The following is a 22,355-nucleotide window of genomic DNA, read 5'->3' on the forward strand; positions in this document are numbered from 1 at the left end:
GGAGGTCCCTTCCAACTCTACCATTCTATGAGAATGAAGAGGATTTTCAATAAATAAATTGCACTTTGAAATTTTACTGACATAAGAGCTTGAAACAACCCCTTTAAGGCTGTCTAAAAATGGCTTTACAAAAATAATCACTTTTCGGTCCAGAATATTGTGATCACTAACCAGTTGTACAATTTAGTAACCGAGCCATGTTAGTAAATTTTGGGAAATGCAGTCTATTGTAAATACACACAGAAGTATCAGCGTTTGAGTCTTCTCTTATGTTGCTATCAATCAATCACATAAATGATGGTGTCACAAATATTTTCTGGATATTTATATGGTTTAAAAAGTTTTTATTTCAGATTTGTTCGACAAACAATTGCACATGTATAAGAACACATATAGAGAGGGCACGTCCTCCGGAAATGGTAAAGTGCAGAAAAGTACAATTACATAGCGCAAAACAGACAAAGTATTATAGTGTCTAGAATAGAACGTATGACAAAATGAAATATGCAGGATCAGGGGTGAAGGGTGTGGACATTGAATAAAGGGTTTTAGGAAGGTGAAATGCACTCGACAATCAGGTGGAAAGAGAGACTGAGACCATGGGAACCAATTAGGATAGAACGCGGAAGCGGTCTTGTCTTCTGCCTTAATCTCATCCGTGCACATAAAAAACCTTAGCACATGTCACCCTTATTTGGGATGTGGCCAATTCCACTATCTAGGTATCATTTGCCCCACACCAAGTAACTAACAAAACTTTTTCTGAATTCTCAGGCCTGGAAATAGTGAAAATGTGCCCTTATTTTTTCAACGCTTGGCCGCCAATGTATTTATAAGATACAGGCTCCTTCACCGGACAGTTACAGATTTCTTCCGCTGCACAATAAGGGTGGATACAGGTTGTATGTTTATGTCACTGATGAATCCAACTAAAAATCTGCATGTCTTATGTGCAAATTTGCTTCGGATATTACCCGAAGAGAAGCCAACATAAAGGAGCTAATTGGATCCCTTTAAAACTTTGCATGGCACTGTAAAATAAAGCCTAAAATTCACCCACCTATCGCTGCAAGATACAGAATGGATTAGTAATGGGCCTGGGAAAGTTTCAATTGTGGTACATTGCACTCTAATTAAATGGAAAGATAAATTATTTATAATATTATTTATTATAATTACCTCACCTCTACATATTTCACAATAGAATGGAAAAAATCAATTGAAGAAATTTCACCATTTAAACGACGCATCCCAAAAATAAACTGTAGTGCTTAAATGTGCCAGTCACAAAGGAGTAAAATACAACCTTCTTCATTGCCATGTTTTATGAAGACAGCTTTATCGGTTAGGCCTTTGCTATCTTTATACAGAGAGAGATTTGTATAGGCTGAAGTATCACCTTGTATTGCCCATATGTAACACCAGCAATGCCTCCTCCCAGTGTAATACATAATGCAGACATTAGCCCGTCCATGGCCCTAAGCTACCAGGGATGTAGGGTAATTAGCCCTTTCACTGCCACTGTCCTAGGTCTCCTGGGATATAGACTTCTCCTATTCACTGCTGTAGGCCACCAGGGATGCAGACAGTTACCCATCTAATTGACCTATGCCACTAGGGATATAGACTTATCCCCTTCACTGCCCTAAGCCAGCAGGGATGCAGGTAGTAGCCCATTCACTACCTTGGGCCACCACAGATGCAAACATTAGTCAATTAACTACCCTAGGCCATCAAAAATGCAGGTAGTAACCCATTTCACTGCTTTGAGCCACCAGGAATGCAAGCATTAATCCAGTTCACTGCTCTAGGTCACTGGGATGCAGCCATTAACCTATATCACTGCCTTTGGCTACCAAGGATGCAAACATTAGTCCATTCACTAGCAATGGACACCACAGATGCGAACATTAACCCCCTTCAGATTTTGCCAAGTTTCCTCCCAAGAACACAAGGGATGCAGACACTAACCCAATCACTGCCCTAAGCCACCTGGGATGCAAACATTACCTCCTTCAGTGAATAAAAGCACCAAAGATGTAGAATTAGACCATTCATTGCCCTAGGCCAGCAGGGCCTCAAATATTACCTCCTGCAGCGAGTAAAAGCACCAGGGATGCATGCATTAGCTCATTTATGGGCCTAGACTATCGGGGGTGCAAACATTGGTCCATATTCTTCCCTACCCCAGCCCACGACGCATTTCATCTCGTAGGGGAGACCCCAAATTGCATGGGCTGCCCCAATTTATAAGGCCTTTGTATGCAATAGTTCACTAGAGGTTGTAGAAATCCTGCACTCTGTATAAAACTAATTATCAAGACGCTTTGTGGCACTGTGACTGGCAGGCATATGGCTAATTATTAAAGCGCTCTAGGTGTAAAAGGAACATTGCACATACCAGTTAAATGAATAGGAGCTCCCATACATCCCAGCAGATTATTCTCTCAATGCTCTCGTCTACAGGGAACCAGATAATGACACATATAAAAGGAATTGACGCAATTCCTTGATATATTATTCATAATGAACCTTTTTACTATAATCGGAGGATGTTTCCTATTAGCACAGACAAATGTAGGTGTGACACAGACTGACAGCCATGAATCAGTTCAGCCTTCTTCGACGTAGAAGTGGTTAACGAGGACCATTAAAGAGATAGACTGAGAAAATCCGTTCCTTCCAGTAAGTGCTTAATTACTTATGGACGTCCCTGAGGAAGACTGCATGCATGAATATATTGTTCACTCCAATTGAAAAAACAAAAGGTCCAAGGTGGTGAATATATACGGATGTATACACCATTGCTATTAATTTACTATGATTATTGATTATCCTCACAATGTAGAATACGCTCTCTGCCCCAAATGTCACATGAAAGCCGACTTCTTCACTCATATCATTTCTGGAAATTATCCACAGGATGAGCAGATATCATGATATCGGCACTGTCCAGAGTCCTAACCAGCAAGATGGGCTGCCAACATCTTGGGAGTCCAGCCCACATCACAAGGTAGTTATATGAGTAGACGAGAACCCCAACATCTGCCAAACTGATTTGATGACACCCGAGAACAAAAATGTCCATCACGTAGCCTCTTTAACTTCCTATTGTAGTCACATATCTTTGGGCGCCATGTCCAGCTGTTTTTAAGAACTTAAAAATAGATGTTCGTTACGAAACCATACATAAAGGACGAGTCAGTGATTGCCTTTGAGCACAACAGCCCCTGCTAGAAATATCCTCCCCAGCCAGTATTTCATTGTCTGAGCCTTCATCTAGGTCACAGGTTGAGCTCATCTCTGCCCAAGCCTCTTCGGTGGCCTCTACCGTCCATATAGGAATGCTGACCTTCATCTGCATGTCATGAAGCATCCTTTCCACATGCTCAATCTGACCGGCCAGATCCGGGGAGCAGGGTCTGTCGGCTCTTTGTGCGTTCTCTCGTACCCTGCTGCTACTGGGAGACTTTATGTTCCTGGCTCTATATGCAACTTCTGATGTTTTACCGATAACCCCTGTGTTGACCAGTCTTTTTCGTCTACCATGCAAAGGAAAGAGTTGGCAAAGGTGGTGTGCTTTACACAGATCCTGCTGGAAGAGCTCTAGGGTGGAGAGGAACAGTACCCAGGTCCGCTCTAGCTCCACTCTGTCCTCCTGGGTCACTTCTTGCTCCATCAACAGGTCCATCAATGTGTTCATCAGATCTATTGGTAAATATATAAAGAGGTCAGATTAGGTCTAGAACAATATATCTTACAATATGACCACTGCAGAGAAGTTGTCATTCTGCCATTCATATTGCTCTAATTTTCTCACAAAAGCACACATGACTGTAAGATACGAGAATAAGACAAAAGCTAACACATATGTTACGTGCACACTGCATTCACACACTCAGCTGGAAGTATATGCCGGGAGCTTTTTCTAACATATAATTATATGTTACCAAAGGCCCCCATTAACCAGACGGAGGCTAAAAGTGTGTTCTTTTGGCCTCAGTCTGGCCAGTATGTGTCGATATGGTACTTAATAAAATGCATAGGAGAGCACAGCAATCTGCGCTGTCCTACACAGAGAGTCATAAAAAAAAAACATGTCTCAGCAATGGCTCTCTCACTTCATCCAGATGTATCTGATTCGTCCGAAGGTTGGGAAAAATAAGCCAATGCAGATTGGCCGCAGGGATCGCATGACATAACAATATCACACAATCCCCGGGAGAGCCATTGATAACACCGCTGGAACAACAACGACACAAGAGTATAAGTGTTATTATTTTCAAGGGGAAACAGGGATTGAGAAGGGGTTGTCTGAGTAGCAAACAACCTTGTAAAAAATTACCTTAGCTCCCCTGATTCTGCCACTCTTTTCCATCTTGTGCTGCGTCACTATTTTTGGAGCACAGTATGTGAAATCTGTACTTGCAGACCAAGACTTTTTTTTAAAGTTCTCTTTGGGGGTATGCACACCCTCCCTTCCACAATATTACAGCTCGTCAGAGTCTGAGACTGCAAGATCAGCTTCTGAGTTGTGATTAGCAGAATCTGAGAGGGGGTGAAAGTGCACGCCCCCAGAGAAAACTTTAAGAAACCCACAGTTGATCTGTAAGAAGAGATTTCACATACTGCGCTCCAAAAGCAGCACATGTGAATATCTCTGCAATGGAGCAACCAAACACAAAAACGTAAAAAAAAGTGTCAGAATCCGGAGCTCAGGGATTTTTACAAGGTGTTTCACACAATTTTTTTGAGCAAGTGAAAGGTCTTCTTTAATCAAATGTAAAATAAGTATGGATTTACATAGTGTTGCTTGTGTTAGATGTCTACAACCTGTCATATTCTAATTTACATACAGAGGATGACTTGTGGACTGTCACCGCCATGTTATCCATGTAGACAATAGAGGCTATGATTGATGGAGCTTAGGTAGCACCTACATGTTCTACAGCTTCTGATTTACTACTACTTTCTAACTTTGCTTGCAGGCTCCATTACTTTATCTATGTACCTAGCCATTTTCTGTCTACAAAGTATCTGTCCACCCACACCCTCTGAATGATGCTTTGTTGCACAGGATTCATGTACAATTATTCTAAGACCTATCTACATACATTTAATCTACATACATAAGCCTGTGCACATACTGCCAGACAACGTTTGTGGCATCCAATGCAGCTTCAATCCGTGGTCCTGATAGTTGTTGTGTCTATGGTCAAGATATGATCAGTTCTGGACAATGAAGGGTAAGGTTAAGGTCTAGTTTGATAATACAGACCATTTAATGCCAGTCATTAGTGTCATTAAGGTTAGAAACTAAGGGCAAAAGAGTAAGGAGAATGGGGAAAATGAATAGCTGACCTCTAGTGATCTACATGCATTGTGGAAATAGCAGGCAGAAGCTATAAACAAAAGCCAATCTGGAGAAATCTTATAACGGCCTCTAGACATAATGGGTTACAGATTTTGTATGTATTTTATCTCTCGTTTTGTGCCAAAATATACGATCTGTTTGCTATTGTTTTTCATTACCAGAATATGAGAACATTGTCTTTTGCTGCCCCCAAAAATTCATAGCAGTGTCTTGTCTTTACCCCCAGTAATCACAACAGTATCATGGTCTTCCTTCTTTATATTAATTACAGTACTGCCTCAGCCCCTGTTCCCACATGCTAGTCTCTGAATCAGGCCATGTTCACATGTTCAGTATTTGGTCAGTATTTTACATCAGTATGTGTAAGCCAAAACCAGGAGTGGGACAGTCAGAGAAAAAGTATAATAGAAACACTTCTGGTTTTGGCTTAAAAATACGGATGTAAAATACTGACCAAATACTAAAGGTGTGAACGTGGCCTAACACTAAAGCTCTCTGCCCACCCATGTACACAGCAGCGTTATTAGATGTTTGCTGCTAGATCTAGGCCCGGAAGCTCCAGAACAGTCTCTACATGTGCGGTATAGGTGAATGCTGTCAGTGACATTTTATCACTATACGGCCCCACTATAAGTATTTGGTCAGTATTTTTTCTCAGGAGTGGGAGAAAACACCAGGAGTGGGTGATAAATGCAGAATTGGTGACTTGTTTCTATTATACCTTTTCTCTGATTGTTCTTCACCTGGTTTTGGCTCCCACTCCTGAGACCAAATACTGAGCGAATACTGACCAAATACTGATAGTGGGGCCATGGCCTTACAGTTGATAAATGCCCAAAGGGATGGGAAGAAAGCCCAGTCAGCAGGTTAAATTTTTATAGATTTGACTGTATAGCCTGGTGGGCCACAGGGCATTCATTACACAGGGCCGACATACTGATCTTGTCCAAATAAAAGGGGCAGTACAGTGTAGATAAATAAATGGGCTTGATTCATCATTTGTGATTTTCCGTTTTACTCTTGTGATATCCGCTGACATTTTTTACGCCAAATTCATAAAAATACTCTTTATTTCAGTCACTAAGCTGGAGTACATTTGCAGCAAATTTTGTGACTTTTAGAAAAGTCACAAATGATGAATCACGCAAAAATATTGGTAAACCCTAAACTCGGTTCACAATGATGTACATAAAAAACCCCATAAAAAAGTGACTTTAAAATAGGTGCAAATGGAAAGATGAACATGCTGCAAACAAAAATAAAATGTGCAAAACAATAAAAACGCAATAAAAACTGTTGAAAATGTAACAATATGATTCGGGCCCCATATGATAGCAGCTGTCCTATTAGCACTGCTGGTCAGGAAATAGCTGCTCGTGGACAAGACTGACCCAAAACTGCCGCATGGTCTCCATCTGGATGTAAGTGCAGTATACAAACCCCCAAACTCTGGTCAGGGGGCCATGTAACCAGTGCTTTCTGCATTCTGTATGAGACAAAGCTGTTTGTGCAATTTCCTAATCCGTCATCTAAATTTCCTGGTGTCTCTCTGAGTCTGAAAAGGATTTCGATAAATCTGAAATAACTACTAACATGTTTGCTTTAGGAATATAGATATCCGATAATGACAACGCCTCCATTAGTAATAACAAGCTGGAAGATCCTGCCCGGAGCCATCATTATACTGACATTTCTGGATGGAATGAATGAAATCATTGTAATAGAGGGATAAGCATCCCCAGTGTAAAGGTGGGCATTCACTAAAGACGTATTATTCCCTGGAGCTTCAGGAATGAATTGATTCCCTCTTTAGATGTTCTTGTTGGTACCGAGCTTGATACATTAGGGGTGCAAGCAAATCGATGTATTGGTCAAAAAAATTATATATACATATACATTGCAATTAGGTCCCTGATCTGAGAATGTAAACAGAAGAGTTATATATATGTAGGGATGTATGCGTGCAAATGAGTATTTCCCATACATATGACTTGGTGGTGTCTCACCACAATACAGGCTTTAGATGAAGCTTAAAGGTCTATTCTAGTAAGTAAATTATCACCTTTCCACTGTATAGGGAATAACTGTTAAATCAGTGTGGATCCCACTGAGACCCCCACGGATTAGTCCTGTTCTTGCCTCCGCCTGCACGACCCAGGGGTGCATATGACCTTTGGGAAGTACTATACTTTAAATTAATTGGTGGGGCACATTCATGACTTGTTGCTCAATTAAACCCCTCTACTGGAACCCCCACCCATCACCAGAACTGGGGGCTTCTGTCCCCCATTCTCCTTTGGCCACAAGATTGCAGTCAGAAGTTAAATTAAGTGTTAAGTTGCAAATGCAACCTGCCACTCCATTTAAAGGGTTATTCCTAAAATAATAAGTTATCCCCAATGCATAATTTTATATTTTGGGAATAATACTTTGAGCGATAAGATAAGAAAATAACTGCTCTCAACTTTGCACCATAGACTTACATGGAGTGGCAGGGCACAAGTGCCCACTAATCTTCTGGCCAGGAGAACATCAGAGGAGAATGAGGAACACAAGTCTCAGCAGTGGAAACCAGGGCATGAGGGGTAGTGCACAATACAAGGCGTAAGAGAACATAAAGGAGTATATCTGTGTGTCGGACCCTCGGCTAGGCATGACCCACTCTATTAGCTTTGCCCAATTGTGTTTCTCAAGCAAAACCGAAAATTCACCTTTTCTCTGCAGTTATGTCACTAGGTGTTTCCAAAGTTTCATCTGCCTCTTGTTACCTTCCTCTAAAACTTGCGACTCCTCCAGATGCATGCATGCTCAGCTCACCTGAGAGTACATTTATTCCCCAAGAATACAGGTTATGGGGCATGTCAGTAATGTGGCCGTATGCCAGAGCGGAGAGAGCTGCCACTTGTAAGGGGAGTGATTCAGGAAATATAAGTGGCAGGTGCTTACCATGCCCTAACCTAATGTGGTGGCTCCATAGGTGAGCACTACATGCTAGGTATGTGCCACCGTCCTCGGGTACCCACTACCACACTCACCTGTGCTTAGTTCAAAGGCTTTCTTCCTGCTCTCCTCCAGCTCCTCCCGTAGCCGAGGACAGTCCGATGTCCCCCCGACACACATCACCAGCTGCCGGTAACAGGCTGTCACCTTATTTAAGGAGTTATGAACCTTCTTGCAATCTGCAACCGTGCCATGCCCGCTGGTCTCTGTTGTGTGCCCACGTATTCCCCGCAGTGTTAATGTTCTGCTGATAGGGTGCAAGTGAGATGGTGCCGGGCTGGCACCATCCTGGACTGACATGCTTAATTTGTATCTTTCCTGGCATAGGGGGCACCTGGCGAACAAAACAAGAAAGAAATAACATCATTATGCCATTAAAATAGACGATCAGCAAATCTCTCTGGCACTTTCTAGAATTCCTGACATTTACAGAAGCCATTGGCGTGGACGAGAACGATGCAGCTATAGTCAGGAGCTGCCTTTCACACAAGCCATCACTCCACAGGAATCAATAAAGCGCTAACAATGTGCCAGCACATAATGAGGATGACGATCGGGGGCGACTTGCAGGCAGCTTGTTGACATCTCACATTGATGGGTTTACTATATTTACAGGGCAGTGACATACACGCTGCTAATCTGCCCACTGACCTCGTCCTTACCTCCTGCCATACACTCCGCAGAAAACACCACGCTTCATTTCATGCATAATAACAGATGGCACTCGCTGCACCTTGCATTTGTGCCATGCTATGTTGTGGAATTGCACTATGAGCAGTTTCCTAAATGAATAACATTGTCAGGACTAATCACTTTACAAACGGAAGAGATCCAGTGCTAAAGTCTGCAAGAGCCGTTCACTGAATGGCTGTCACAATGCCCGTCTGCATTCCATGTCTGCCCATAAGAGGACTCCATTCATAGAATCCTGGCTGCATACAGAGGATGATGCTTAAAGGGTTTTTCCATAAACGACACTTACAGGATAGGTGATAAATGTATGATCGCTGGCGTCAGAGACCATAGAAGTGAATGAAGCAGTGGTCATGCATTGACTATTGATCCAGTCACGCAGACCCCTCTTCTAATGACAAACCCTTTAATTAATCAGTTTCCACAGTTAGGGGAAACTCACAAGTGGTAGAATGGGGTCACATCAGCAGCAGGAGCACAGATTTCTGCAAAACCATCAGATGAATGACGCAATGACAAAAATAACACTACATTAGGGAATTGCCCATTACCTCAGTGGTGGGGGTCCTGAGAAGGGGGTACCAGGAGGAGAAGTGGAAGCTCCTTCCCGGTCACTCCCCAGTGTTAAATAGCCATGAAGGAAGAAGCTGAGTGACCACACTAACGTGGACGAAGGACGTCCAGAAAAGAGGACCCGACGCCACAATTTCTGGACCAGTTGGATCTTAGTGGTCAGACCAGCACTATTCATGGAAAATATAGTGATGCTATAGCCAATGCTAGCTGGCACAAGCCCAAATAACATCGGGCACTGACCACCTCAATGTCACCCATTCGAGCACTGGCACTGGTCACCTCCATGTCACCCATCCGAGCACTGGCACTGGCCACCTCCAGATCACCCATCCAAGCACTGGCACTGGCCACCTCCATGTAACCCATCCAAGCACTGGCACTAGTCACCTCCATGTCACCCATCCAAGCACTGGCACTAGTCACCTCCATGTCACCCATCCAAGCACTGGCACTAGTCACCTCCATGTCACCCATTCGAGCTCGGGCACTGGTCATCTCCATGTCACCCATCCGAGCATTGGCACTGGCCACCTCCATGTAACCCATCCAAGCACTGGCATTGGCCACCTCCATGTCACCCATCCAAGCACTGGCCACCTCCATGTCACCCATCCGAGCACTGGTACTAGTCACTTCCATGTCACCCATCTGAGCACTGGCCACCTCCATGTCACCCATCCAAGCACGGGCCACCTTGATGACACCCATCCAAGCACTGGCCACCTCCATGTCACCCATCCGAGCGCTGGTACTAGTCACCTCCAGATCACCCATCTGAGCACGGGTACTAGTCACCTCCATCTCACTCATCCACGCACTTGTACTAGTCACCTCCATTTCACCCATCCGAGCACTGGTACTAGTCAGCTCCATGTCACCCATCCAAGCACTGGTACTAGTCACCTCCATGACACCCATCCGAGCACTGGTACTAGTCACCACCAGATCACCCATCCGAGCACTGGTCACCTCCAGATCACCCATCCGAGCACTGGCACTGGCCACCTCCATGTCACCCATCCGAGCACTGGTACTAGTCACCTCCATGTCACCCATCCGAGCACTGGTACTAGTCACCACCAGATCACCCATCCGAGCACTGGTCACCTCCAGATCACCCATCCGAGCACTGGCACTGGCCACCTCCATGTCACCCATCCGAGCACTGGTACTAGTCACCACCAGATCACCCATGAGAGCACTGGTCACCTCCAGATCACCCACCCGAGCACTGGCACTGGCCACCTCCATGTCACCCATCCGAGCACTGGCACTGTCCACCACTGGACTACTAGAGCCATGACTGGCAGACTTGGGAGGTTCCTGTCCCCCATCTCCGCAGCATGTCCCTGACTATAATGTGCCAGGCAGGGGACAGTGAACACAGGGTGACATTTAACCCTGTCCTGCCCACTTCACAGTCTCTACCCTGTGCCTGCTGCTTCCTAGCACCAGAGCCCTGGCACTTACCTGCCCCCGAGGGCACCTCAGCGGGCAGCGTCTCCGGTCACATCTCTCCCTGGGCCGAGGCTTAGCTGGAGTGTGAGGCTCAGGCTGTGTAATAGGATAATGGCAGCAAGCTGCTGCTCTGCTGACTAAAGCCTCATGGAGCCGGATTCCCCGGGAGAGCCCGTCCGTCCCTCAGTGTGGGAAATGCACAGCACCGAGCACAGGGTCCGCCTCCGGAGCCGCAGCGCCCGCTCCCCACAGCCGCCTATGGGAGGAGGCATCTTTCTCCACACTGCTCCATGCTGACACCTAGAAGCTGCACTGCTCACACAACACGCATGCCAGCTGCTGGAGGACCACAACTCCCAGCATGGGATAGAACATGTAGTACATATATACCCTGCCGAAACTTGTGGCCACCAAACCCACATACTACATCAAATCCTGGAGCAAGTCTCACCACCTCAGTTAGCTCTATAAGAAGCCATAGAAGCTGAGACAGACCCTAGTGCAGGGATGTCAAACACACAGAGGGCCAACGTGAGCAACTTGGACAAAGTCGCGGGCCAACCATTATACAGTATAATGGGCCCTCCGTAGTCCTCCATACAGTATTATGGTTCACCACATAGTCCTCCATATAGAATAATGGCCCCACATAGTCCTCCATACAGAATAATGGGCCCCTCATAGTCCTCCATACAGTATAATGGGCCCCACATAGTCCTCCATGCAGTATAATGGGCCCCACATAGTCCTCCATACAGAATAATGGGCCCCACATAGTCCTCCATACAGTATAATGGGCCCCACATAGTCCTCCATACAGAATAATGGACCCCGCATAGTCCTCCATACAGAATAATGGACCCCGCATAGTCCTCCATACTGAATAATGGGCCCCGCATAGTCCTCCATACAGAATAATGCGCCCCACATAGTCCTCCATACATAATAATGGGCCTACATAGTCCTCAATACAGTATAATGGGCCCCACATAGTCCTCCATACAGTATAATGAGCCCCTCATAGTCCTCCATACATTATTATGGTTCACCACATAGTCCTCCATATAGAATAATGGCCCCACATAGTCCTCCATACAGAATAATGGGCCCCACATAGTCCTCCATACAGAATAATGGGCCCTGCGTAGTCCTCCATACAGTATTATGATTCACCACATAGTCCTCCATATAGAATAATGGCCCCACATAGTCCTCCATACAGAATAATGGGCCCCTCATAGTCCTCCATACAGTATTATGGTTCACCACATAGTCCTCCATATAGAATAATGGCCCCACATAGTCCTCCATACAGAATAATGGGCCCCACATAGTCCTCCATACAAAATAATGGGCCCCGCATAGTCTTCCATACAGTATTATGGTTCACCACATAGTCCTCCATATAGAATAATGGCCCCACATAGTCCTCCATACAGAATAATGGGCCAAACATAGTCCTCCATGCAGAATAATGGGCTCCACATAGTCCTCCATGCAGAATAATGGGCTCCACATAGTCCTCCATACAGTATAATGGGCCTCACATAGTCCTCCATACAGAATGATGGGCCCACACAGTCCTCCTTACAGAATAATTGGCCCACATAGGTGGTGGTTCTGGTGTCGTGGGCCAAATATAATCACCCTGGGGGCCAGATTTGGCACACTGGCCAGAGTTTGACATTTGCGCCCTAGGGTCTCCAATGGGGGTAACAGTGGAGTGGGCATGGACTGGCAGTCTGCAGGGAAACAAAATCTCAGTATGCGCCAGTTCCATTGTTTTGTTTTTTTCGTATGATTCTCGCCCATAGATTTTAATAGGTATCCATTTTTAACGGATCAATATGAAAATATTACATGGGAAATTGTATAACGGCTTGTTCACAGTGGTGCATTTTATGGGCAGCCATGCACTGGGTAATCCAGATGATAGTAAATCGCAGCATGCACTAGTTTCTTCTGTGTTTCGGATCAGACTCGTTTATTGAAGGCTATGGGTGTGCAAAAAAGCCCAAATCATCTGCTTTTTACATATACATTGCAATTATTAACATGGGATTCTATTTGGTCACATGGAAAACAATTGCCCATTTTTTCTGGATGAAAATGGGACAATTTTTCATACACTCATCTTACCCCAGCTTTAGGCCTCCTTAAGGATGAAAAAAACATCTTTTTTTTTTCTGGACACAATATAGATGATTTTACATAATGCCGTGTGAAATTATCCTCTAAGGTACATTCTCATGTTTTTAAGACCGGCAGTATTCTGACCTGACTGAATAAAGTTTACTTGAACTATTCACACAGGGGCGGACATTGGTGCTGCTGTACAGGGGCCGAAGAGGTAAGGGCCCCGTTATCACTTCCAAATCCGCCAGCAGCTTCTGTCATAGACACAACTACTGCATTACAAATAGCCGATATACTGTTCTGACTATAGGGTTGAATGACCAAATCTGACCTGCAAAAACAGAGTAGGACATGCTCGGAGTCTAAAGGCTCGTTCAGATTATCATATTATTTGGATGTGTGCTGTCTAATTTTAACAAGACAGCACACATCTGTATAATCCGTTCATTTGAACGAACCTTTAGACTCGGAGCATGTCTTACTCAGGTCAGATTCGGTCATTGATCCCTATAGACAGGGGCGAACACAAACAGAAGAGGGGCCCTGTGCAAGAACGGTATACGGGGCCCTTTTCAGTCCAATAGTTCATCGTAATGCCAACCTTTTTGTGCTTGTGACAGAAGCTACTTGGTGCTCTGGAGGTAGAAGCGGGCCCCTTCACCTCTTGGGCCCCCAGTGACACTGCACAGGTTGCACAAATTGTACTGTATGTCTGTCCTTGCCTACTAAAATCCATTATAACCAGATGTTAAACTGAATATGTGGTTTCCATCAGTTTTTTATCCATTTTTAATTGATCCACTGCTATCTGTCAGTGTATGAAAAAGGCCAGACAGGCTACCTCTTTTGGTTTGTAAAAACAGATGAGAAAAAAAATGATGACACAGTTAAGAAAAACGGTCCATTTTTAACGGTTGTAAAAAAGGAAACGGATGTATGAGTGTAGCATTGAGAGTGCGCTGAATCTGATTTTCAGCCATTTTTGATCCATGTCCATTTTTACAATCACAATGTAGCATACCTTTTTCTCGTATGCAAATAAAAAAAAAATATTCCAATCTTCTCCCACCCATTAAACAGTACAAAACAGACAGCACTCGGGTGAGACACAGATGGAATCAGTGTGCCACCTGTTTTTTTTCATATACTTATTGAGTTGCATGGGCGAGTTTGATCTGTGACTCGGATCAAGAAATGGACATCTCTGGGGGGTTTTATCTGCAAAACAACATGAACATGTGAACAGATCCATAGACATTTAATGCCTATAATATACAGTATATTGGGTACATGTTCTATCCATGAACGACCTACGTGGTAAACACGATACAGTGTCTTGGCTTGGAAACATTGAGAAACTGGACTATATTCCAGGACATTGGAGGTCATGAGCTCCTTACCAGGTCATGATGTACTTTGGTCAAACTTTCCAACTCTCCCCGAACATCTTGCAGACTCCCGAAAGAGTTAGCTAATCCCCCGGGCACTACCGGTGTTCCTGGTATACAATAATTCCAGGAGATTTTATGTGCGTGATGCTGAGATGATTCATAACCTGTCAGAGGCCTTGTGTCCAATCATACATTCAGGCAGTGTTAAATTGGGCATAGCCAGTAAAAAGTGGCGTGATTTGTGGGGGAAGGATATCTTTGGCGATGTGTGCTCTTAACTCCTACAGGGAAGGCAAGTTGGCGATTATCACTGTAGATTAATAAATTGCTCTTTAATTTTTTACAGGCCCTGGAGTAATTTAATAAAAAGAACTCAGGCCAAATTGGTTTGTCTACCTCTGCTGAGCTGAAGACAGCACAGGTTATCTTACCAACTTAAGGGCTCGTGCAGACAACCGTATTTTCGGTCCGAGTTTGATCCAACAAAACATTGGATCACACTTGGACCAGTGTTATGCTATGGGGTCGTGCACATGTCCAATTTTTTCCTCTGACAGAGTCTGGTTGAGGACAAAATTGCAGCATGCACAATTTGCATCCGTAAATCGGATTACACTAGGCCATGCAAGTCAATGGGCCTGTCAAAAAAATCGGACCACACTCAGATGACATCAGAGTGTGGTCTGACTTTCACAAAATGACCGAATGGAGAAGATGGATAATTTTTTTTACTATCTTCTCCACACGCTGATCATACTCTGATCAGAGTGTGATTAGCATACTCGGATTTTCTCAGATGTGAGAAAATACAGTCGTGTGATTCTAACCTAACTGGAAGATCATGGGACGATATTATGGGTTCTTCTCTTGATGGACATAGCTATAGGTAGAGGAAAGTATCGGTGTAGACATACAGGTGCTTCTCACAAAATTAGAATATCATCAAAAATTTAATTTATTTCAGTTCTTCAATACAAAAAGTGAAACTCATATACCGTAGCAGTTGAGTCTGAAAGGACCCAAAGTAATTTGATATATAGAAGACACCAGTTTTGTAAATGACACATAGTAGGTGGAGGGCAGGAGCTTCATGTTACACCTCTTCTTCTCTTTGCAGCTTATCACAAAATCCTTTACAGTAAATTATATTGGTAATAATGGGCACGCAACAAATGCTGCCTGGGTGCTGCAGTAGTGTCCACTTTTTGCTCTCTTGTTATTCCTTCTGCATATGCCTTTTTATTTAAAGCCACCATATTGTCCAAGAAATATAGACCTTTTTATTTAGTGCTAATTTTTATGGTCTTCTTTACAATGGTGTGTTGCTCACTGGGTTCCCTGGGGGCATGTCTTTAAGCTTCTCTAAAGGAAGAAAAATTGATTCCAGCTCCTGGTAAAATGCAAAACTTTAATGGAAAGTTGAAAATAGGAATCCATGAGACTCATGAAGAAATCAGCTACGCGTTTCAGACGCACCCCAGTGTCCTTTTTCTGAGCTTAGACAATGGACGCCGTCTCAGGCAAAGGATGCCGAAGTGCGTCTGAAACGCCTAGCTGATTTCTTCATGAGTCTCATGGATTCCTATTTTTAACTTTGCATTAAAGTTTTGCATTTTACCAGGAGCTGGAATCAATTTTTCTTCCTTTAGGTATTTTACTTTAGGTCAGAATGGATTTCCGTGCCCCTGCATCTTATGAACCGTATTGGGTGAGCTGGCTGCAATTTTCTCTTTTTCATTTGACCTGCTCTGCATTATTATCCCCTTGGTAAAGATCATAACAATTAGCACCAAATAAAAGGGTCCATATCTCTGGAACCGTATGGTGGACTTAAAAATTGCCCAAACAACAGGGAGCAACTTGAATAAAATAAGAGTTCATGATACTATACAGGAGCTACAACCCCAAACATCTATATTTCAATTTGGTAATGAAATATTAAGGATTTATCAAGAAAGCGTATATATTCCGTACAGGTTGTGTTGCATATTCCTTACAGGTTGTGTGCACAGCAGCACGTGTTACATAACATGAAGATGGCGGTGTCACATTGCAATGATGCAGTAAGGGACAGGTCTGCAGTTCTGCTGTTTGTTCGCACAACAGCAAGTCACAGAAAAAGTCACACAACTGTTTTTGGTCGTGGGAGCTGTCGGTGAAACTACCTTTAGGCCATGTGCACATAATGGTCATTTGGTGAATTTTTTACCTCAGTATTTGTAAGCCAAAACCAGGAGAGGAACAATCAGAGGGAAAGTATAATAGAAACACGTCACCACTTCAGTATTCATCACCCACTCCTGGTTTTGTCTTACAAATACTGAGGTAAAAACTCACCAAATACTCAATGTGTGAACGTGGCTTTCGTCTGATTCCTGTTTCTACTAAACTGTCCACCATGATGTTTTCTTAAATGTCATCTGGTATCAAAATTCTACAGTGTAAAATATCATTGCCGTACAGGAAAGAGTCTCCCATGTGCAATTATTTCTTTTTCCCTCATGGCTAAGCCCCTTTGGCTATTTCCATGCAGCATTTTCATGTATACGGACTGTTATATCTCGGTGATAATACCTCAGGCTTATTTTAGTATACATGTTCGGGCCTGCACATTGTAAATATCAGTCCCCGAACACTACAAATGGATATCCTTAGGGGTTCTCCTGCTTTTTCCGTAAAGCCTGGGAGCCTCCCTCCTTCCCCCTTTTCCACTGAAGTGTACTTGTCAGCTTTGGAAAAAGCTGCAGCTTGTAGGAGACCAAGTATACAGCTCCGCAGCACATGAGCTGGGTAGAGAACTGCTGCTACTCGCACCACCGTTACCTGGCAACGAGGCAGCTTTTAACCCCTTCTTCAATTCAATAACTGCGCCAATATAAAGCAACAGGGAAACGGTTTCCATCATTCATGTCGTACACCATCCTTTCGCACGTAAACAGAATAAATAGGAATTATGAGCATAGAGATATGGTAAATAACAATTGAGATCTTTTTTCCTATGCATTGCACGTCTGACAGCTCGCTGAAACACATTGCAGACATTACAAATTGCACAGCTGTCAGATTGCCAGTCTAGATCTGACTGATGCCAGCCATAATGGATATTATAGTCATCGTGTCGCTGCAGCAGTAGATTAGTCATAGTGTGACTGACTATCTGCTTATTCACAGGTTATTCGCTATCTGTAATAATGTAGGCACATTGGTCTGCACATGAGCTGTATACACAAATTTGCAACACTCAAATAAAGACTAATTGCAAAGTTGCTTAATTGTCTATTTTAGATACAGGAGCGGACACAGACAGAAGAGGACTCCTTTGCAAGAACAGCTTATGGGACCCTTGCAGTCCAATAGCTCATTATAATGCACAATCCCACCTGCTTTGGAGGTAGAGGTGACCCCTTTACTTCTTGGGCCCCTGTGCGGCTGCACAGATTGCACCAATAGTATGTCTGCTCCTGTTTAGAAGCATTGGAGCATTAAAAATGGATTACAAAAATGCATATTTAATAGATCTGTCACAAAATGTCATAATACAAGCTGCAAATAATATTAAAGAGTTAGTCCAAAATAGTAAGTTATCCACTTATTAACTGATTGCTGAGGAGACCAGCAGTTGAATTCCTAATGATCTTGAGAACTGGGCTCTAGAGCCGTACTCTACAGATCCCCATCTTGCATGGATTTCCATCTCGCCCTTCACTCTGCTCATTGTCTATGGAACTACTAGAAATAGCTTTGTGTTGTTCCAGAGCTCCATTCTAGGAGTCCCAGCAGTCAGACCCCCAGTGATCAATACGTTATCTCCTATCCTCTCAATAAGGAATAATGTATGATTTGGGAAAAACCCTTTCATAGATGTCTTTGACTTGATGATGCTGGTGTACTAACTTTGATAAAGTCAGAATGGCTGTATAATCCTTTTTGGAATGGAATCTGTCACCACATTTGGCCTATCTAAACTATTAATATGGGCATAGAGGTTATAGATAGCTGAGGAGAGTGATACCTATATGCCTCATATCAGATACCTTGTTGGTGAGAAATCATCTTTTATCACTTTATATAAATGACCTCTTCCAGGCTATGGGGAGGACGCTGCCTGGAAGATAACTATGCCTCCAGAGCTTGCTTTCCATGAAGGGGGGAGTTACCAGTGTGATGTGTAATGGCCGCTCTCTGCTCTCCTGATCTCCCTGCAGAGCTGTGTGTGATTATACCAGACACATCTGCAGGTTCCTCTCAGCTTCAGCTTCCATCTCACAGGCTGACAGGGTTGTAATAGTGTTGCAATACAGCAGAGCTCAGAGAGCTGCAAAAAATTAAATGTGCTTGCAAGAAGACAAAGTTTATTTCCCTGTTCTGTGTTAGTTACTTGTCTCACACTGGTAACTCCCCCTTTTATTTAAAATTAGCTCTTCCAGTTATCTTCCAGGCAACATCCTCCCCAGAGCCTGGAAGAGGTCATTTACATATAAGAAAAACATGAATTTCTCCAGAATTAGACATTGGATCGCAGGTAACAAAGTATCATTTTATTCAGCTTCCTATAGACGATTTAGGAGGGTTCACGCTACTGACAGGTTCCCTTTAAACTCAATCAGCAGCCACAACAAGCTGCAAATGTCAGTCTTGCTGGGTGAGTGGGGCCTTATGACACTTGGATCAATTCTTACAATGTCTAGTAAATGCACCAACATTATCAGCAATGAGAGATCCAAGTTGTAATATTCATAGTTTTGTTTCGTGGAATTTGGTGTCAGATTCACTGTAACATTTTATTTAGGCTGTGTGCCCACGATGCGTTTTTTAAGCATTTCCGCAGCGACAATTCCGCTGCAGAAACGCTTAAACGCTTGGTAGAAGGTCTGCCATGTTACCCAATGATAATCTGCATGTGCTGTGCACATGCTGCGGAAATTTCCACTGCAGATTATCATTGCGGAAAAATCCGCAGCACTACCAATTATGTTGCGGAATCGCGGCGTTTTCGCCGCCATTGACCTGCATTGGACTGCTTGACATCCGCATCACTACATGTGCACATGCGGATATCATGCGGATATCATGTGGTTCAATGTGCGGATGGTACCCGGGTTTGGAGAAGAGGAGACCATAGTACCTGTAAAAAAAAGAATAAAATAAAAAATAAATATTATACTTACCTTCTGATGGCCCCCGGTGTCCTTATCCGATCCGTCCTGGCTTGCTGGCAGCTCGCGATGGTCTAAAAGGACCTGCCATGACGTAATTTAGTCATGTGACGGGTCACGCGACTGCCGACGTCAGCGGTCGTGTGACTCGTCATAGCACTGTGTACTTACAATTGCTCATTTTACCTTTCTACCCAGATAATTCTTCTCTTTTATCTGCTCTATGCAGAAACAGGAAGTCTCTTGTCCCTGCATTGATTATTCCCCTCTTCAACTCCTGACCCAGCCGCTCCCTCCTCCTCCCTGCCAGGGACTTTTGCAGTGACTCATGAGTCATTCAGGGAAAGGAAAGGAGACTTCCTATTTCTACATAGAGCTTAAAAGGATACAGCTAGTCAGTTTTAATCATGTGATGTTATAGAGCTAATGGAAAACAGAATAATTAGCTGGGTAGAAAGGCAAAATGAGCAATTGTAAGTACACAGTGCTATATAATATGATGACTGCAATATATTGAGGCTAAACATTTTCATGGGAGTGTGTCTTTTAAGGATTATTGCCACCAGTTATCTTTTACTCTTAAAAGAAGCAGTGTTTCTGAGAAAACATAATATGACTAGTCCTAGGCAGGTCCTCGGTCGCTTCTCCCTGCCTTACTTACAGGTCTCTCCTTATACACAAGGATAGGGAAAGACCTATCAGTCTAGGGGGGGGAGGGGAGAAGTGTGGGCAGCATGGACCAGCTATCAGGTTTCCTTTAAAATGTAACTCCAATTATATAAAACAAATGATTATAGTACAGAAAATTGCAAAAAATAATACATTCTAGAAATCACACTATCAATTCCCCTTGTAAATAACCTGTCTATGTTGCCAACTGCTTTTAAGGCCGGCTTCACATGCCTGAGTTTCATGGTCCTTGTATGGACCACAATTTGCACATCCACTGCGGTCTCCTCGACCAAACTCAACAGCCTCATAAGTCTTTAGGAGACTACCCTAGGAGACTTCCTATGTTCCCTTACCCAGTATGGCAGGATCACATTACAACACCCAAATATTATATTTTAGTTAGATAAAAAAGGGTAGAAAATAACTTTTGGGATGAAGGACCTTTTAGTGCAATTTTCTTGCTTGTTAGCCCCCACCAGTATAAGGAATGGAAATTATGATTATATGAAGACAACACAGAGATAGACACAGAGAAATGAAACGATTTCCACCTTTTTTGCAGACCCCTTGTTACCAGCGTGGGTGATATCATGCAAATACATCAAGATATATTATAATGTAACCTATGGACCTATAAAGCACTGACCTTTGCCTCGCCCCCACGTGTAGACTCCTACCTATCATATTTTCCCTTGCGGCCATATATCAGTTACTGTTGGAGAGGATGGTAACTTTTCTTAGTTCAGGGATGTTTATGTTCCTTCTCCCTTATTCTGTAAATCCCTCCCTCTGTTCTCAAACCCTGCTTCTCTCCCCACATGGAATGTATCTATTTTGGGAAGACACTACAGATCCCCCTCCTCCGTCCCTATGGGCTGACTCTCCCTAATTATAAACAAGCTGAAGAGGGACATGCAGGCCTGTAGGCTCAGAATAGTTCACATTCCTCTGAGAAAAGATCTCCAAACGCTGCACCTGCCTCCAACCATCCCACACATGTTGAGCAGATCATCTACTGTTCTCTTACAGCCGGGGGGCGCTGTACATCTGTCACATAATGTGTGTACAGCGTCTTTCTGTTTGGGGATCACTGAACTGCTTACTTATTCTGCTGCCAATTAATTAATGAATAAAACACTGCCCAAGATGTAGTCGTCAAAGAATGATTGACTTGATCCCGTGGAAAGTTACTCAGATATCAGCAATTAATGAAATTTCTACTGCCCCCTTTATCCACAAAGAATTTTTTAGGTCAACTCAGTTCAATTACTACGAAGAAATTGTAAACACTGCAGTAAAAATCAGTCTAGTTGTTTTTGAGTCCGAAACAAACAGATTGGCACCCTAGGGCCAGACATTATAGATGAGACTGCTGAATTAAATTAGGATCAAGCACAAATATGTCTGCATTCCTTGTCCGCACTAAAGAGTAACTTCAATTTTATGAAGCTTTCTCATCAGAACAGTCCTGCTCATAAACCGTAGGGCAATGCCATAGAGTGGGGTCCTCCACTTGAGATTCACTATGATCAGCCAAAGCAGAGTTGCTGCAAACAGAAATGTTATGAGTGACTAAACACGACAATGTATTATATGGTTGACATTTCATTTAAAGGGGTTGTCCAGTACTTTAGATTACCCCCCCCCCCCCCAATGTATCCCCCTGGGGCCCCTAAGGATTTTTGTAATTAGCTTACGTTGCAGATACTCCCTGTGAGCGGCGCTATCACTGGCCGCTCACAGGCATCACGTGACTCCCGGCTGCAGCCGGCTCTGACATTCACTGATGTCACGACAAGTGCTGGCAGCAGCCGGGGGTCTCTGTCTTCTGCGTTCCACGGTGGATGCCAGGCTGTGGAGCGGGGTTACGCCCCCGCATCACACCCGGCATCCACCGCG

The 22,355-nt window shown here is 43.6% G+C and overlaps 1 protein-coding gene across 3 annotated transcripts; it reads right to left on the bottom strand.

The window, feature by feature from the left end:
- Positions 1-341: 341 nt before the first annotated feature.
- On the bottom strand, positions 342-21,264 carry LOC141272817 (regulator of G-protein signaling 9-binding protein-like). 3 transcript variants are annotated; one of them, XM_073683889.1, is made up of 3 exons: positions 21,103-21,264; positions 8,410-8,708; positions 342-3,708 (listed from the first exon to the last, which is right to left on the bottom strand). In XM_073683889.1, exons 1-3 carry the CDS (start codon positions 21,156-21,158, stop codon positions 3,176-3,178), a joined length of 888 nt encoding a protein of 295 aa, XP_073539990.1. In that variant the 5' UTR covers positions 21,159-21,264; the 3' UTR covers positions 342-3,175. The 3 variants fall into 3 exon arrangements, with proteins under 3 accessions (XP_073539990.1, XP_073539993.1, XP_073539991.1); XM_073683892.1 differs by having other exon boundaries at positions 21,134-21,249; XM_073683890.1 differs by lacking the exon at positions 21,103-21,264 and adding an exon at positions 11,114-11,434.
- Positions 21,265-22,355: the final 1,091 nt, after the last annotated feature.

Source organism: Phyllobates terribilis, unplaced genomic scaffold (assembly GCF_046119375.1).
Source record: "Phyllobates terribilis strain yellow unplaced genomic scaffold, ASM4611937v1 Scaffold_5__5_contigs__length_657084704, whole genome shotgun sequence".
NCBI classification, from domain to species: Eukaryota; Metazoa; Chordata; class Amphibia; order Anura; family Dendrobatidae; genus Phyllobates; species Phyllobates terribilis.